The 15,978-nt window shown below is 39.4% G+C and overlaps 2 protein-coding genes across 2 annotated transcripts; one reads left to right on the top strand and one right to left on the bottom strand.

Moving 5' to 3' along the window:
- Nucleotides 1–2,955: 2,955 nt before the first annotated feature.
- Nucleotides 2,956–9,201, top strand: LOC141436548 (uncharacterized). The gene is made up of 5 exons (XM_074099550.1): nt 2,956–3,063; nt 3,215–3,331; nt 4,460–4,692; nt 5,230–5,451; nt 6,142–9,201. Exons 1-5 carry the CDS (start codon nt 2,956–2,958, stop codon nt 6,311–6,313), a joined length of 852 nt encoding a protein of 283 aa, XP_073955651.1. The 3' UTR covers nt 6,314–9,201.
- Nucleotides 9,202–11,165: 1,964 nt separating this feature from the next.
- On the bottom strand, nt 11,166–13,026 carry LOC141436549 (uncharacterized). Its single transcript, XM_074099551.1, has 2 exons — nt 12,907–13,026; nt 11,166–11,906 (listed from the first exon to the last, which is right to left on the bottom strand). Exons 1-2 carry the CDS (start codon nt 12,910–12,912, stop codon nt 11,166–11,168), a joined length of 747 nt encoding a protein of 248 aa, XP_073955652.1. The 5' UTR covers nt 12,913–13,026.
- Between the last annotated feature and the right edge of the window lie 2,952 nt (nt 13,027–15,978).

Genomic DNA, 15,978 nt, shown 5'->3' on the forward strand with positions numbered 1-15,978 from the left:
TTATATAACCAACAACAGATGCTAGTCATCATCATCATCATCATATCAGCCATAGGAAGTCCACTGTTAGACACAGGCCTCCCCCATGGACCTCTAGTTGCTTCGATTGCTAGCAGCCTGCATCCACCTTGAACCCGCGGCTACAACCAGACCCTTTACTATGAAGTGCAAGTTCGAACTTCGTGTCTTGCCATCTCGCTGACGCTTATATTATTTAAAACGAGAGTGAGAGGGACGGTACGATACGAACTTCGATTTTCGAATTTGGTAGTAGCCCCTCTGGTCTACCGTCCATCTCGTTGGTGGACGTCCTACGTTGCGTTTGCCAATCCGCGGTCTCCTTCGACTTTTCGGTCCCAAGGGCCATCCGTTCTCCGTGCTATATGGCCGCCCATTGCCACTTGCAACATTCAACGAACTTCAAGACCTGCTAACACTGCAGACGCAGTAGTAACGTACGCAAACAGATGTCGGTAATGTAATGGATAAATTTTATTTTCGATTCCGGTAAATTAGATACTTTTACCTGTTTTAATATCTGCCACAGCGATGCATACGAGAAAATCTGACTCATCCTACCGGCCCTAGAGATAGATTCGTATCATATAGATCGTATATACGACGACGAGCTAAGCGAGAGCGCCGTGGCAGCAACAGGCGAAGCACCAGAACCTATTAAGCTAGGAAACAATTTGGCCCTTATCAGTGGTGATTATGTACAGGGAACAAGGGCTTTTTCCAAGACTAAAACAAAACAAGTTAACAAAGTGATGTCTCCCCAACAACAACGTTACAAAAAAGTCACTAAAATCGATGACATGGTTCCTTAAAACATATCTTTTTAACCCCCGACGCAAAAAGAGGGTGTTTATAAGTTTGACCGCTATGTGTCTGTGTGTCTGTATGTCTGTCTGTGGCACCGTAGCTCTTAAACGGGTGGACCGATTTGAATGCGGTTTTTTTTTATTTGAAAGCTGATTTTCTAGCGATGGATCTTAGACATGTTTCAAGATCATCAGCTCTTTTGTTCGCTGCGGTAGGAATCTTAGACGCGTAATGGGTATTTACTTTACTTTCAAACATATTTGGGACCTAAAATTTGAAACATCCATGTATGCTATATAACTATGCAAGATTATGGAATTCTCGGCCTGATGCTGCAGCCAGGATATCCAGAACACTAGTAGGTACACTCTTGAAAAAATAATAGCAGATATGTCGTGTTTGATTCCTTTTGATCAGTATTTGATTCTACATACAATGCAATGGTGGCAACACGATGACCTGATGCTGCAGCCAGGATATCCAACACACTAGTACACTTTAAAAAAAATATACCAGTTTAAAAAACATGAAATAAAAAACTTAAATTTAAAATTTAAAAAAACCCCGACACCAAAGAACGCCAGCCAAAATAAAAAAAAAACCCTAAAAAAACGCTGACAAAAAACGCCGCCAAAAAAGACAACTAAAAAGTATAAATAATTATGCACTACCTAGCTGTTGCCCGCGACTTCATCTGCGAAGAAATTGTTTATCCCCTATCCACGGGGACTATGCTGATTTCCGCAAAATTTAGCCTAAGTTTAATTAGTATAAGTACCTAGTAATTTTTTTTATCTAAGCGTCGTCGGGTGACGGGGACGCAAGGTTAATACTTTAAAAATACAACATATGTACTTTAGTTTCCTATTAACCTTAGCGGTCCCCCGACACCGACGACGCTTAGATAAAAAAAATATTACAAGGTACTTATACTAAATTAACTTAGGCTAATTTTGCGGGAAATCAGCATAGTCCCCGCGGGATAGGTATAAACAAATTCTTCGCAGATGAAGTCGCGGGCAACAGTTAGTGCATAATTATTTTTTACTTTTTAGTTGTCTTTTTTTATATCTTATAATTTCGGATTTACCCGCAATTGACCCGTTTAAATGGACCCCCTGGTATAGAGAACAAACGAGTGCCTTGAGCTTTTTCTTGAGCTTTTAGCTGAAATTTTGCACTGAGGTTCCCACACGTTAAATAAAAAATAAAGAATTCCTAAAAATTCACATGGAATTCGAAACTCAACAAGGTCGAAGTGTAATTATCTAAATTCTCCAGCCTATATTTAGTCTATGAATACTCTCTTTGCAAGTGACTTGATATATTTAGGTCTTGCTAAATTGTCTAGACGTAACGTGGGTTGACCACACTATATTATTCAGACTGAGCTCTGGAATTTGCTATCGATTATCGCTGACCTAGAATCTAGACATCTGTGTAGTAGAATGGAACGCGAAATATAATTCGTTGTTCTATAATTATTTTTTATGTAGTGTTCCATCCAAAACGAGAAAACAGAGCCGGTATATACCTACTTGCCATGAGGATCGCCTTGATGTAACTATTTATTTTATGCAAATAAATCTACTATACATATATCTATCTTAATGTACGTCTATTCGCGGCTTATTTCATATACTTTTAACACTAGAAAACTGTACTTTGCATGGATATACGTACTCATCACCCCGATAAAGTGACTGAAAAAAAACATCATACAGGGATCCATTAGCGCCGTATAAAAAGCGCTAATTTTGATTGGTGTTAAATGATATGTGCAAAAAATCATTGTAGTAGGTACCAGCAGCCAAATAAGTGGTCTATCAATTTTTAATCAAGTTTCTATCAAATGAATATGTCGCTAAAGTCGAACTTTCAAGTTGACAGACACGTCTTTTGGCATTATTGTTTTATGACATGCAAACGATTATGAACTTTAGGGTGGTAGACCACATATTTGGCTGATGGTACTCGTAACAGTAACATCTACGTGTAAAAGTCGATCATAATGTATCATAATATAGTATACTTAGGGCCTGTTTCACCAGTCATTGATACATTTTATGTGACATAGAGATGTTCGATTATTTTTTTCGAGGGAGGTGGAGAATACTCATAAAATACTGCATGCCCAACTCATCTGGGAATTGCCCACCAGACGCCTGTGGAGTGTTGTACACTCTAGTCCAGACCAGACGCTCCGTGCTTTCGATATACACGCTAATTTGCGTCTGGGTGATTTTTCATTTAGTCGGTATAAACGAGACAACTTCATATTTATGTACTTCACATAAAACTTATCTTTGTATAGTGAAACAAGCCCTTAGTATATTAGTAGGGATCCTACCTGCGCTTAATCGTTTCTGTGTACAATTTTCTTTCATAGTTTCATCAGACGATTCAAACATATCGAAACAACAAGGTGTGGGACTTCCATTTTTATGTAGCGAAGAATTGGCCCGAAGATCCGATTTGTCTGCATTTCCCTGGCTGCACTAGCACGGTAAGAATATTTATTGTATTTTAAACTGCATAAAGTAATAAAAATTACCTACTACTCACAGGCGTGCACACAAAAACTAATGCTTAGGTATGTTTTTTACGCAAACATAGCAGAAAAAAAAAGAAAATTGAATTGGAACGCTCCAATTTGATTTCTATCTTGACGACCCTTACACTCGACATATTTTTACTTCTCTTCTTGCTTTCCCTTGAGGGTTTAATTTAAGTATTACAAACATCAGGTTCAAAGGACCATGTTTACATTAAGTAACAGTTTTCTGACTTTAAAGTACTAATACGAAAAACTACCAAACATTGATTATAATATCCACACACTCATAATATAGATATAGCCATCCTTTTATAGATATACTACATTTTATTATTTTACCATTATGCTTACAAACTTGTTTTGCGTACAAAAAAAAACATGGCGGTGGCAGGTAATCCCCTACAGTCGCGAGTTATCACGCCTTTTCAGAGCCGAGACTTCTGTCGAGAGGTTACTCGCAAAAGTGTCGGCTTTTCCGAGAATTTCACCTTTTTAAGTTTACACCTTGATTTTTCTACAGCAAATATTTATGCTTAGTAACAAAGCCAAGAAAAGTATTGAGGGTATTGTGTTGTTATTGGCAGAATTAAGAACTCATGCTCTAACATAATTTAGTTATGGTCAAGGATAACACCATTGTCGTAAACATGTGTGATGTACATATATAGTATAAATAATAACTAGGGTATATTATATACCGATCAAAGCTTTCTAAATACGAGTATAGTCAAATAAACTACCTGGAACCTTTTCGCTGCAAATGTTGTCTTGACGCTGAAAATGATTATAATAATTGCGGCAAGAGCCTACCTAATATATGCTGTCTTGAATAGTGCCTTCAGCCAATCAGGCAAAACTGACGCACTAAACCGTCGAACTTCGGAAAACAGCTCGCTATTACTTCTACACTTGCCCGTTCAACAGATTATCTTCACTCTACTGTAATGCGCTGAATAATTACGGAATAGGACAGTAATCGCTGCAATAGTAAAAGCGATCTTACGGGACTGTATTAGGCAGTAAATTTACCAGATAATTTTGTCTCTCCTAAAGCATAAGTCTACTCCACCCTTTCAGCCAAACAAGGACATATTTGAGAGCGTAACGGTCTTCTGCCCATCGGAGCGTGCGGAACTGGTGGACCTACTGACATCCGAGGACGTACTCCTGGACTTGACGCAGCCTCTGTACCTGAACTTCACTCACGAAGCCATAGTCAACCGCTTCGAACGGGTCTACGAGGCTCATGACAAGATTACTGGCGATGTCTACTCCTGTGATACACCTCCGGTCGACATCACTGCCGAGGAGTAAGATAATATTTTATTTATGTTGTGTAGGTAGGTATCTTACTATGAGCTTGAGTGCGTAATTACATATGCTCAAATAAATATAGAAGAATATACACACGATATACACGAGTTTTTGATCAGTCATATTTGCTGCTAACATAACAGGTTAGCGGCAAATATGATTTAACAATGTTCAATATTTTAACGTCAGCTTACCGAGTCCCCTTCCCAATGCCGTTTAGTGTTTACAGTCTCTAATGCCTCTTTGCTTTTCTATAAAAACTTTAATGTATGATTTTGATCATGTTATGGTCTCTCGTCTCATTTCCACACGTTGGTGTAGAGACACCAAGAAATTAAATTCACTCTGAGCTCATTTCGTCTAACATGATTGTAATCTTGAAAAGGCTTCAATCATTCTTGTTTCTGTCATCCCTCATTGATTTCTCTTCATCAGTTTTAAATCTTCCATTAAAATTGTTTCTTAAACTATCGCTGGTATCCTTTTGATTTCACAAAGCGTTCTCCTTTCTCAATCACATTCGACATTCACAGGCTGCCACCGGACGTGGAGTTAGTCCGCCTTCAGCCTGAGCACATGAAGGATGTTTACGACCTGTATCCAGCCAGCGACATCGAGTGCCGCGAGATCTTCGAAAAGCTTGTAGCTGAACTGCCGGCTTACGGTATCTTCGTGGAGGGACAGCTGGCCGCCTGGATGGTGCAGTCGTATTACGGCGCCATGTTCTCGATGCAGACGCGGCCTGAGTTCCGTAGGTGAGGACTGCGGAGAGTCACATTTTCAGAGATCATACTAAGTACATCGACATGTCAAGAAGAAATCACTTTCCAAGTGGCGGCTCAGGGCCTAAATTGGATGTGGGCAAGATTAGAGTCGCCTCTGATTCAGAAGTTTGTGATGTTTACTAGAACTCTAGAGAAAGAAAGGAACAGCATCGGCCCTGGGGTAGAGCAAGCGGAGCGGTCGCTCTGGGGCTCTGGGCGCCAGGTGGCAAGGGGCGCTATTTTTCAGTTTCCAGTGCAAAATAAAATTATGATACCGCCTTTTGAGAGGCGTGGAATCGATGTAGGTAGACAATTTCCTCTGCCTTGATCAAGCGCTAGAGCCGGCGCTGGAAAGAAAGAATTTAATTATGGCCATTCTTAGATCCAAACGAACTCCTCACAAATGGTGATGATGTCTAAAAAGTAATATTTTGAACCAACTTTCTTTCCATCACGCTATTCACGCTGTACCTGGATTTCAAAGCCAATCTTGACTCGCATTTTCTAGTCGCATTGTGCATGTCAAGTGAAGTATTGGGGGGAGGCCTTTGCTCAGCAGTGGGACAGAATAGGCTAACAATAATAATAATAATTTTGAATGTCAATCGTTACACGCAAGTGCTTCAAACTTGGGGCGTATTCCTATTTGAAGTGGTGATCCGAATTGTTTTCTGTTTCCAGGAAAGGTTTCGGCATATACCTGGCCAGGCGTCTCACGAAGGAGGTGGCCTCGCGCGGCTACAAGCCCTTCGTGGTGATTCGTCCGGAAAACGACGCGTCCCGCTCCCTGTACTGCAAGCTCGGCTTCGAGAAACGTTTCAGGACGGTGCGCGCCGTCCTTCGCCCTCGCTAGCGGACAAAAGTTGATCATTAGCAGATTTTATTTTTTTAAGACTTTTGAAATCAAATTTAGCTTGCGATCTTTGATCGCTTAGAGAATTTTAGTAGTAGCTTTAAGATTGGAGCGGCTAGAGCTCTCCGTCTGCGTTCGATATTTGCGATTCTTCGCTTTATTAGTCGCGCTGAATGCGTCACGGATAAGGTCTCCACCCTCTATACTGATCCCTGACCAGACTGAAGTATGTTAGACCCGACGCCGCTATAGCAATGGGTGCTATCTCACATAGAATTCATACAAATAATGTGTCTGGAAGGTGTCATTCCGTTCTATTCGGTGGAGATCTTGCGATGCAGAAGCGAGCGTCAAAACAAGTCTAAAGGAAAGAAGACGCGGTGGTTTGACTGCTCACCCCATTCTGGCTCGGACCGTCTTTGGCTCCGGCACCTTATGCTTGACCAGTTTGTTATGACAACGAATGTCTCCCCATCCCCCATTTGGTAGACACTTTAGGCTTGTTCGGCGCAGCTGAGAGCCGTAGCCGCCAATTGCGATCTCTGGCGCCATATAGTTACCTGATCGCACTATGAATCATTCTAACGTGTCAAGACTTCTTTCCTTACGCTCGTATACTCGGCGTTCAACTCGAAAGATTGCAGTATCTTGACATAGTTAGCATTTAGGCGAACGCTTCATTGCCTGTCGTTGACCGAGCGGAACTGTTCTGTCTCATGGTTTTTTGGGACCCGTTATGATCTGTGTGATAAAACGTTAGTGTAAACGTACTTAAGGGAATACATGAGAAAGAAAGGTTGCCGTAATCGCACCCCTGATTGCACAATTCACTCGAAAATTTTAAATTTTCATAGCACTCATTACTGATCATGTTAATGACGACAGATGAACCGAATGTGAACGATCAGTTGGCGTGGACTGTGTTGACAATTTGATATTGAGTTAATTTTGTAAAGCTGTGTGTCGGCGGAGTTAACTAGAGAGGGTGTTGAGATGGCTTTTTACTAAACAAGTAGGAGCGGTGCCTTCTCTAAACCATTTTGCCTACTTTAGTGTTCAGAAACGATCTTAACACTCTTTGTTACTAAGTAGGTATGATTGAATTGAATGAATAATCAAAGGATCTCAGCAGAATGCATTTGAAGGGATTATGATTGTGTGTTACTTATTTATAATTTAAGAATTATTTGATCTCCCTTAGAAAGGATGTCCGTTACAAGTAGCCTCTCTGTTCCAAGTCATTGTTGCTTATGAGAAAAACATTTAAAATTTGATACGAAACGTAGATAGGTACCTAGTATTTTAATACGGGAATGTACAACTATTTCGACCTATGTATTGGTAAAGTTTGCTATTTATATTATAGTAGGGAAGGTTACTGGAGGGAGAACGCAGGAGCGCCAACATAACGAACTAAGTGTAAATCTTTATGTTGGCTCTACTGAACGGTTGTATTTAGAACTATAACTACAGTAGCCGCTCTTAGTTGATGAGAAAGGACCGAATATTTAATGAATATTCATCGATTTATAATTTTTATAAAGGTGGCGTGTGATACTATTTAAATTAATTTATTAAGCCTATGTGAATTATTTTTATTAGAATGGACCTTATTATTAAATATTTAATGGTCTTCCTAACTTATACAAACATTTATTGGCAAGGCATAACAGCTGTGGATACAATCGATCGTTTTACAAATTACAGAAATGTAATAATTTATTAATGAACCAGTAATGTAACTGAAAAAAAAAAACAATTCTGTCCCAATTTTTATTTTTTTTTATGTTCTGACACTATGCTGGCACTAAGATAGAAATTGCAGTGTTATTCGGGAAAAAATTACTTAATAATCAAAATGTAATAGTACTTTTAAAGAAAGTAAACAAAAAATTCAAACTGGCTGTAAAGAGTTTCTCTATATGATTTACGAATTTACCTCCTACGAATTAATTATTGTGGCAGATTCTGATAGGTAATTGAGTATTTATTGCTTAGATGCATAGAATATTAATTTTAAAATGGAAAGCGAGTGACAAAATTCAAGTTTTGCTCAAGAACGGTGAGCTTCCACAGTTATTTAAATAATTATTAAAAAATCAAAATTATACAAAGCCAAATTGTTGTTTGATTCCAATTATTTAATCTATCTGAAATGGATTTGATAATGAACAACATGATGAACATTCTCTTCACTGTGTGATCATTTATGCAATATTCACATTGATTGGTTGCCAATATTATATTTAAAAAAAAACAATATTGGCAACTGATGACGGGCCGTCAGATCGTAGTGTTAATGACTCGACAAGGATTCTCGAAAGTTGAGTTTCTTCGAAATTTGTAACACAATGTTTTAGACTATCACGGTCATTAGGTACTAATTTTATGAGTACACGTACGTGAGTTTCTGTTAAATCAAGGCTAAATCGATGCCGCGGCCATTTTGAAAAAAAAACTTCGTTGAGTGCCTGCCCACCCGCGCGGAAGGACTGCCCTGAGGATTGAAGTTAACTTAACATCAAGTTAACCAATGGGATTAATCAAGTTGTTATGACTACCATCTGACCGCTCTTTCTATGAAATTAAAGTCAGTCATCAACACGAAATCATGCTAATGGCTTTCCTACTTTCTAATTACTTACCTATCTATAATAATGTCAACCTTAGTACATACTTCGAAATATTTTGAAATTATAAAATTAAGAGAGATTTTCTGAACACTATCCCTAATTCTTCAAGGACATTTTCCGTCCTACAAAACAGTTGAGCTGTATATTTTAAATAAACTTGAAATTTCCCGCAGCAGCATTGAGATTGTAGTGTCCGTTCTGTGTAACACATACCTTGCAAAGGTAACCAGAAATGAATAAAATGATGACATAATTTGACTGCCTTTTTTTACCTGCCTCCTTTTCGTTTCGTTCTAATGCCCAGAGGGCCTACTCCGAAATTCTAAAATCGAAGTTCGTATCGTACCGTCCCTCTCACTCTCGTATTAAATAGTATAAGTGTCAGAGGGACCGAACGACACGAACTTCGAATTTCGTAGTAGCCCCGCAATTTACCTAAGTGCTAGCTAGCACGCCTGCGGATGCGGGTGAGGGTAAAATCCATCGCAAGCGATACGTACTTACAAGTAGCGCTGCTCAAACTACTTATTTATCAATATGCGTCTACCCGCTTCGTGCAAATCGGTTCATTCAGCTTGTTTTAGCTGGTTTATGAATTACGGCAAGAAATAAAAAACACACATCAGTTGTACACAGGCGATGGAACGGAAGAGAGTTTATTAGTTTTTTTTTTTTTACAATTGAAGTGTCACAGATACAATATATAAATACTCCCGCCTCTTACAAACAACAACAAATTCAGGTTACACTGTAATAGAATTAAATTGAAATTTCACACAATTATTAAATAATTTATAATATGATATGAGATCAAGGGAAGTCAATAATTAGATAGGTAGTCAATTACATTGTGAACAGGCTTTTGGAAACAAATTCAAGCTCAGCTACTGGAACACTAATCAGTGTCCATAATTTTATCTCAACATAGGTAATCAGCAGGTGACTGAGGTCAATGACCCATAACCGATCATGAATTTGACAATGACTATACTAAACATAAACATAAAAATACAGGTCAAAATTTCAAGAAGTTACACATATGTGCATATGTATGTGCACTACTTATATAATTAAGAGATCAAAAAAAATTACACAAAAAATTATATGGCAATAATTTTCAACTTATTGCAGCTTAAATATAGCTACTTATGAAACTACATATTATTAGGACAGAACGACGGTTCTGTTCCCTTGGCATCATAATAGTGATATACACCAGCAATATGCATCTAGGCCTGCGGTAACAGAACTATCGTTTTGTTTATACAAGAATAGTACCTACAGAATAATATTATGCGAAATCAACACTATATTTGAACATTTCTAGTCAGAACATTGGGATAGACACGTTTATTAGATGGGAAGCGGTACAATTTTAGTGATGGGTCTGACATAAACACTATCTTTAATTTTAATTGATACAGCTCTTACATTGCTGTCTTTCCCATGGAACAGCTGAGTTACTCTTCCCATTGGCCAAGATAATGGCGGTGCTTTATCCTCTTTTAAGAGCACAAGGCTATTTAAGTTAATATTTGGCTTACTGGAGTGCCATTTATATCTCATTTGCAGAGAATTAAGATAGTCAGTTCTCCATCTCTTCCAGAAGTTTTGTTTTAGTTTAGTTATCAGTTGATATATTTTTAAGTTATCTGGAATGTTTGATACATCAACCTCTGGAAAGGATGTTAAACGATCACCAATGATGAAGTGAGCAGGTGTCAAGCACTGCTCATCAGAAGCATCTTCACTTAAAGGGGAAATGGGACGGCTATTTAGTATGGCCTCTATTTCTATCAGCAAAGTATTAAAGTGCTCATATGAAAGTACATGGTTACCTAGGACGCGTTTCAGGTGATGTTTTAAATTTTTCACTCCTGACTCCCACGCCCCCCCCAATGTGCTGATGCAGGTGGTATAAATTGCCATTCAAAACCTTCTATACTGGCAAAGTCAGACAAAACTTGTTTATTGTTTTGAAATAGATTGTAAACAGCTTTCAACTCATTGCTTGCCCCTATAAAATTTGAGCCGTGGTCACTAAACATTTGTAAACATTTACCACGACGAGAAATAAATCTTTTTAAAGCATTAATGAATTCTTTTGACGACAAGTCGCTGACTAGTTGGAGGTCGATCGCTTTGGTCGACATGCAAATAAATATGCAGACATACCCTTTTGTGAATCATTGGCTTCCTGCTGCGCCATTCTTTTACCTCTAGGGCCCAGCAAAATCTACGCCGCTCAGCAGGAACGGTCTGGCCGGCGTCACCCGGTACTTTGGCAGGTCGGCCATTATTTGTGTCAGCGGTTGTCCTTGAAATCTGAAACATTTCATGCAGTTAAATATTAGCTTGCGCAGTCTGTTTCGCGCATTTAGCGGCCAGAACCGTGATCTCAAATTGGACAACGTAGTCTCGATACCAGCATGGAGCAGACGTTCATGTTCCTGCAATATAATTAAATCAGTAACGTGATGTTTCGATGGCAACAGTAAGGGATACTTGTGATCCCGGTGAAGAGCCGCGTGCTTCAACCTACCACCGACACGTAAACAGTCATTTTCATCCTTGAAAATGTTAAGATATTTAATTTGGTTGACAGTGAACTTGCAGTCATTTCTGTCAACATCAGAGGTCAATATCTGGAATTCTTTGCTGAATTCTTCCTTCTGGAGCAGCATAACGATTTTATTAGTAGCCTCTTTCAATTCCTTTATGGATATGGGGCCCTTTAATTTATTGCTAGGGTGCCTGGAATTATGCACAAATCTGTAAACATACGCAAAGGTGCGAAGTAGGCGCCACCATTTTGAAAATCTTTGGAATACCGTGGACATGTACGACTCAGGTGCCTCATGCGACGCCAGCGCGACTTGCTTTGCTTCCTCAACGACTGCAGAACACAACTGGGGCGGTACTTGCCACTGCTCTCTATCAAATGTCAGCCAAGATGGACCCTGAAACCACAAATTATTTTTAATAAAATCTTGGGGCATTTGACCTCTGGACACCGCATCTGCAGGGTTTTCAACAGTGTTAACGTAACTCCAGTTCAGGTGTATTGTCAATTCCTGTATTTGAGCGACCCTATTAGCGACAAATACCTGCCATCGTGATGGATCTGCCCTGATCCAGGACAATGTTATCATGGCATCAGACCAGCAATAAACGTCACCTAAATCGACTTTTAAAATCTGAGCAATATTATTGATAAGGCGGGCAAGCATGTGAGCCGCACATAGCTCAAGCCTGGCAAGAGTCACAGTCTTTATGGGGGCCACGCGCGATTTCGCGCATATGAAGTGGACTGTATATTGGTTGTTAGGTAAACGACATCGCGTGTAGACCACACATCCCAGAGCCTTGGTAGAAGCATCCGAGAACCCATGGAGCTCCAACTTACAGCGTTCTGGATGGACCATAAGTCTGGGGACTGAAACAGAGTTTAAATTTGGCAATTTCTCACAAAATGCTTGCCACAAACAATAAATATCATTGGGGATATCATCATCCCAATCAATTTTGGCTTTCCACGTCAATTGCATTATTATTTTTGCAAAGACAGTGACAGGGGCTACAAAGCCTTGAGGATCAAAAATTTTAGCTATTTCGGTAAGTACATGCCTCTTAGTTTTCTTGGCATTGCAAAATCCATCAGGACAAGACACAGACAACCTATCACTTGAAGGATCCCATTTTAAGCCCAATGTTTCACAGCTGCATCCTCATTGGCATCAAATTTGAAAGTGCATTTGGTGCGCTTCTCCTTTGGAATATTATTTAATACAATTTGATTATTGGAGTACCATTTGTGAAGTTCGAACTGGCCTTTACCTAGCAGGCATTGCAATTCGGACATAGTTTGAACAGCTTTGTCAATACTATCAGATCCTGCCAAGATGTCGTCACAGTAGGTATTCTCCAATACGACCTTAGAAGCCAAAGGAAAATTTTTACCTTCATCCTCTACCAGCTGGAGCAGCGTCCTGGTCGCGAGGTAGCTGGCAGGCGCAGTGCCGTAAGTCGCGGTGCTCAACTGCAGGCACTTCAACTCTCCACCAGGGTCGCGCCATAGAATACGCTGTAGCGATTGAAACTTTTAATATTTACTTGGCGATACATTTTTGTCATGTCACAAATAAATGCGTATTTATTCAGACGAAATTTCAACAAAATTTCAAATAGATTTGCCTGGACAACAGGACCGACATACAAAACGTCATTGAGGCTAACTCCTGAATTTGATCGCGCTGAGGCATTGAAAACTACCCTTAACCCTTAATTTGGCAAGGAAATAAATATCGAAATAAGGTTAGAATTATAGTTTTATGGGGTAATTATGTTGTCATATACACGGTAAAAATAGTAAAAAAAATCAAATGTCAATAGTTTTCAGAAAAACGTATGTCAAGTATGCTGGACGTTGCCAACTGGGCATAGGACAGGACAATTGTTTCAATGTCTAGTATACTGGCCATTGCCAAAGATATGTAGTTTCCCGATTATTTGTTTTTAATCAAACAAAAGTATACAAAATGTAAAAATATTTATTAGAAAATCACTTTAAACAATCAACAGACTTACAATTGTTACATTCAGCTTATTTTAAAAATTTACTGTCGAGAAAAAAATACAAAAAAATTAAAAATATTAACAATTTTCTGACAATCAGAGAGGACACACAGTATCACTATCATGAGATCATTTTTATACTTTTTGAACCAAGTCAAAAGTCAGTCTTTTAAAATGAGCACAATAGACGAATCTTTTATTTACAATAGCGGAATGATAATAAATTTAGTATACTTCTACTTTAAAAATAATCATACTCTCAATGGAAATAATTGAAAAAAAAAGACGCCTTCATTGCTTTAAGTAACTTATCATACCGCTCTTGTAATTAATAACAAAGACTACATTACTTTCAAGAACAAGCCGGCTTCCGAAAAGGCTATAGTACCGTAGACCACATACATGCGTTGCGGTAGGTTATACAGAAGACCGAAGAGTATAACCTCCCCTTTGCCTTGCATTTGTGGACTACGAGAAAGCCTTCGATTCGATCGAGACTTGGGCTGTGCTGCAGGCTCGCCAGCGGTGCCAAGTTGACTACCGGTATATCGAAGTGTTGAAGTGTCTGTACGAAACGCCACTATGTCCGTCCGACTACAGGACCAGAGCACGAAGCCTATTCCTCTGCAGCGGGAGTCAGACAAGGAGATATGATCTCTCCGACACTGTTCACCGCTGCATTGGAGGATGCTTTTAAGGTTTTGGACTGGAAAGGACGAGGCATCAACATTAATGGCGAGTACTTCACTAACCTCGATTCGCCGACGATATTGTAGTCATGGCTGAGACCATGGAGGACCTCAGTGCTATGCTCGCTGACCTCAGCAAAGTTTCCGACCGAGTTGGCCTGAGAATGAACATGGGCAAGACAAAAGTCATGTCTAATGTCCATGTTGTCCCAACTCCCGTAATAGTCGGAGGCTCTGCGCTCGAAGTTGTTGACGAGTATGTATACCTAGGACAAACGGTCCAGTTAGGTAGGTCCAACTTCGAGGAAGAGATCACTCGTCGAATCCGACTCGGCTGAGCAGCGTTCGGGAGGCTTCGCAGTGTCTTTTCATCCAAATTACCGGTGTTTGAAGTCAAAAGTCTTTGACCAGTGTGTGTTGCCAGTAGACATACGGATCTGAGACGTGGGCGCTAACGATGGGCCTCATGAGGAAGCTCAAAGTCACTCAAAGGGCTATGGAGAGGGCTATGCTCGGGGTTTCTCTGCAGGATAGAATCAGAAATGATGATATCCGCAGTAGAACTAAGGTTACCGACATAGCCCGAAGAATTACGAAACTGAAGTGGCAATGGGCGGGGCACATTGCTCGCAGACTGATGCCGATGGGTCAAAAGGTTCTCGAATGGCAGGTGTTCAAAGTCAAAGTCAATGTCAAAATATCTTTATTCAATTTAGGCTAGAACAAGCACTTATGAATGTCAAAAAAAACCTACCACCGGTTCGGAAAAACCTCTGTTGAGAAGAATCCGGCAAGAAATTCAACGAGGTATTTTTTTTATTAACACATATGGCAACCGATTTTGAAATCTTGCTAAGAATGACCGCTAGAAAAACTTGTTTTCCAATTTAAAAAAAAAAACATTCAATCAGTTCACATCGTTCACTCGTTTAAGAGCTACGTTGCCATAGACAGACAGACAAGACTACACACAGACACACACATACACCATATACCGGTTAAACTTATAAAAGTCGTTTTATTTCACTTTACTCTATTTGGCAAAGTGTATTATACTGGACATGACAGAAGTTTATAAAAAAAACTACATCATTGTCATTGGGAAGTATGCTGGACATAGCAAAAGCAAGTTAAAACGTTGTGCAGTTGGCACGGGAGACTGCTGGACGTAGCAAAAGCAAGTTAAAACGTTGCGTAGTTGGCAACGGGAAGTATAATGGACGTTATACTTTGCAAACGTTAACACACAAACAGATAGTGTTCTTAATGTCAACTTAGTGAAATATGTTTTTTAATTATTACTTAATATCACAATGGCAATAACTCATAACAATTTCATACAAACCAAGAAAAAAAAACCATTTGTCGGGAGCCCGCTAGACGCGACCTTCCTCCTCTGCATCTTGGCGGCCACTGACGAACAATTAGCGTTCCCACCGGCTTGATACATTTTTGGTGAATAATATTAGCATTTAATTAATTTATGCTACTTAAAAAAAAACTCCATGTTTTAATATTACGTGTAGATTTATTTTTTTAGAATGTCCAGTATTCTTCTCGGTGCCAAATTAAGGGTTAATGACGTCGTAATAGCGTCCTCCCTTATCACTGGCAGATGTGGCATGTAAACTCAGGTTGAGACTCGTCAGGAAAATCAGTTACCCAATGGGCGTGGCCAACTGCACAAACTCGTGAATAAAGTCAGAATATTTTTTATATAGCTCAGGATTATTCTGGAGCTTTTTTTCCAAACTAAGAGACAACGCAA

The sequence above is a fragment of the Choristoneura fumiferana genome, chromosome 16 (genome assembly GCF_025370935.1).
Source record: "Choristoneura fumiferana chromosome 16, NRCan_CFum_1, whole genome shotgun sequence".
Taxonomy (NCBI): Eukaryota; Metazoa; Arthropoda; class Insecta; order Lepidoptera; family Tortricidae; genus Choristoneura; species Choristoneura fumiferana.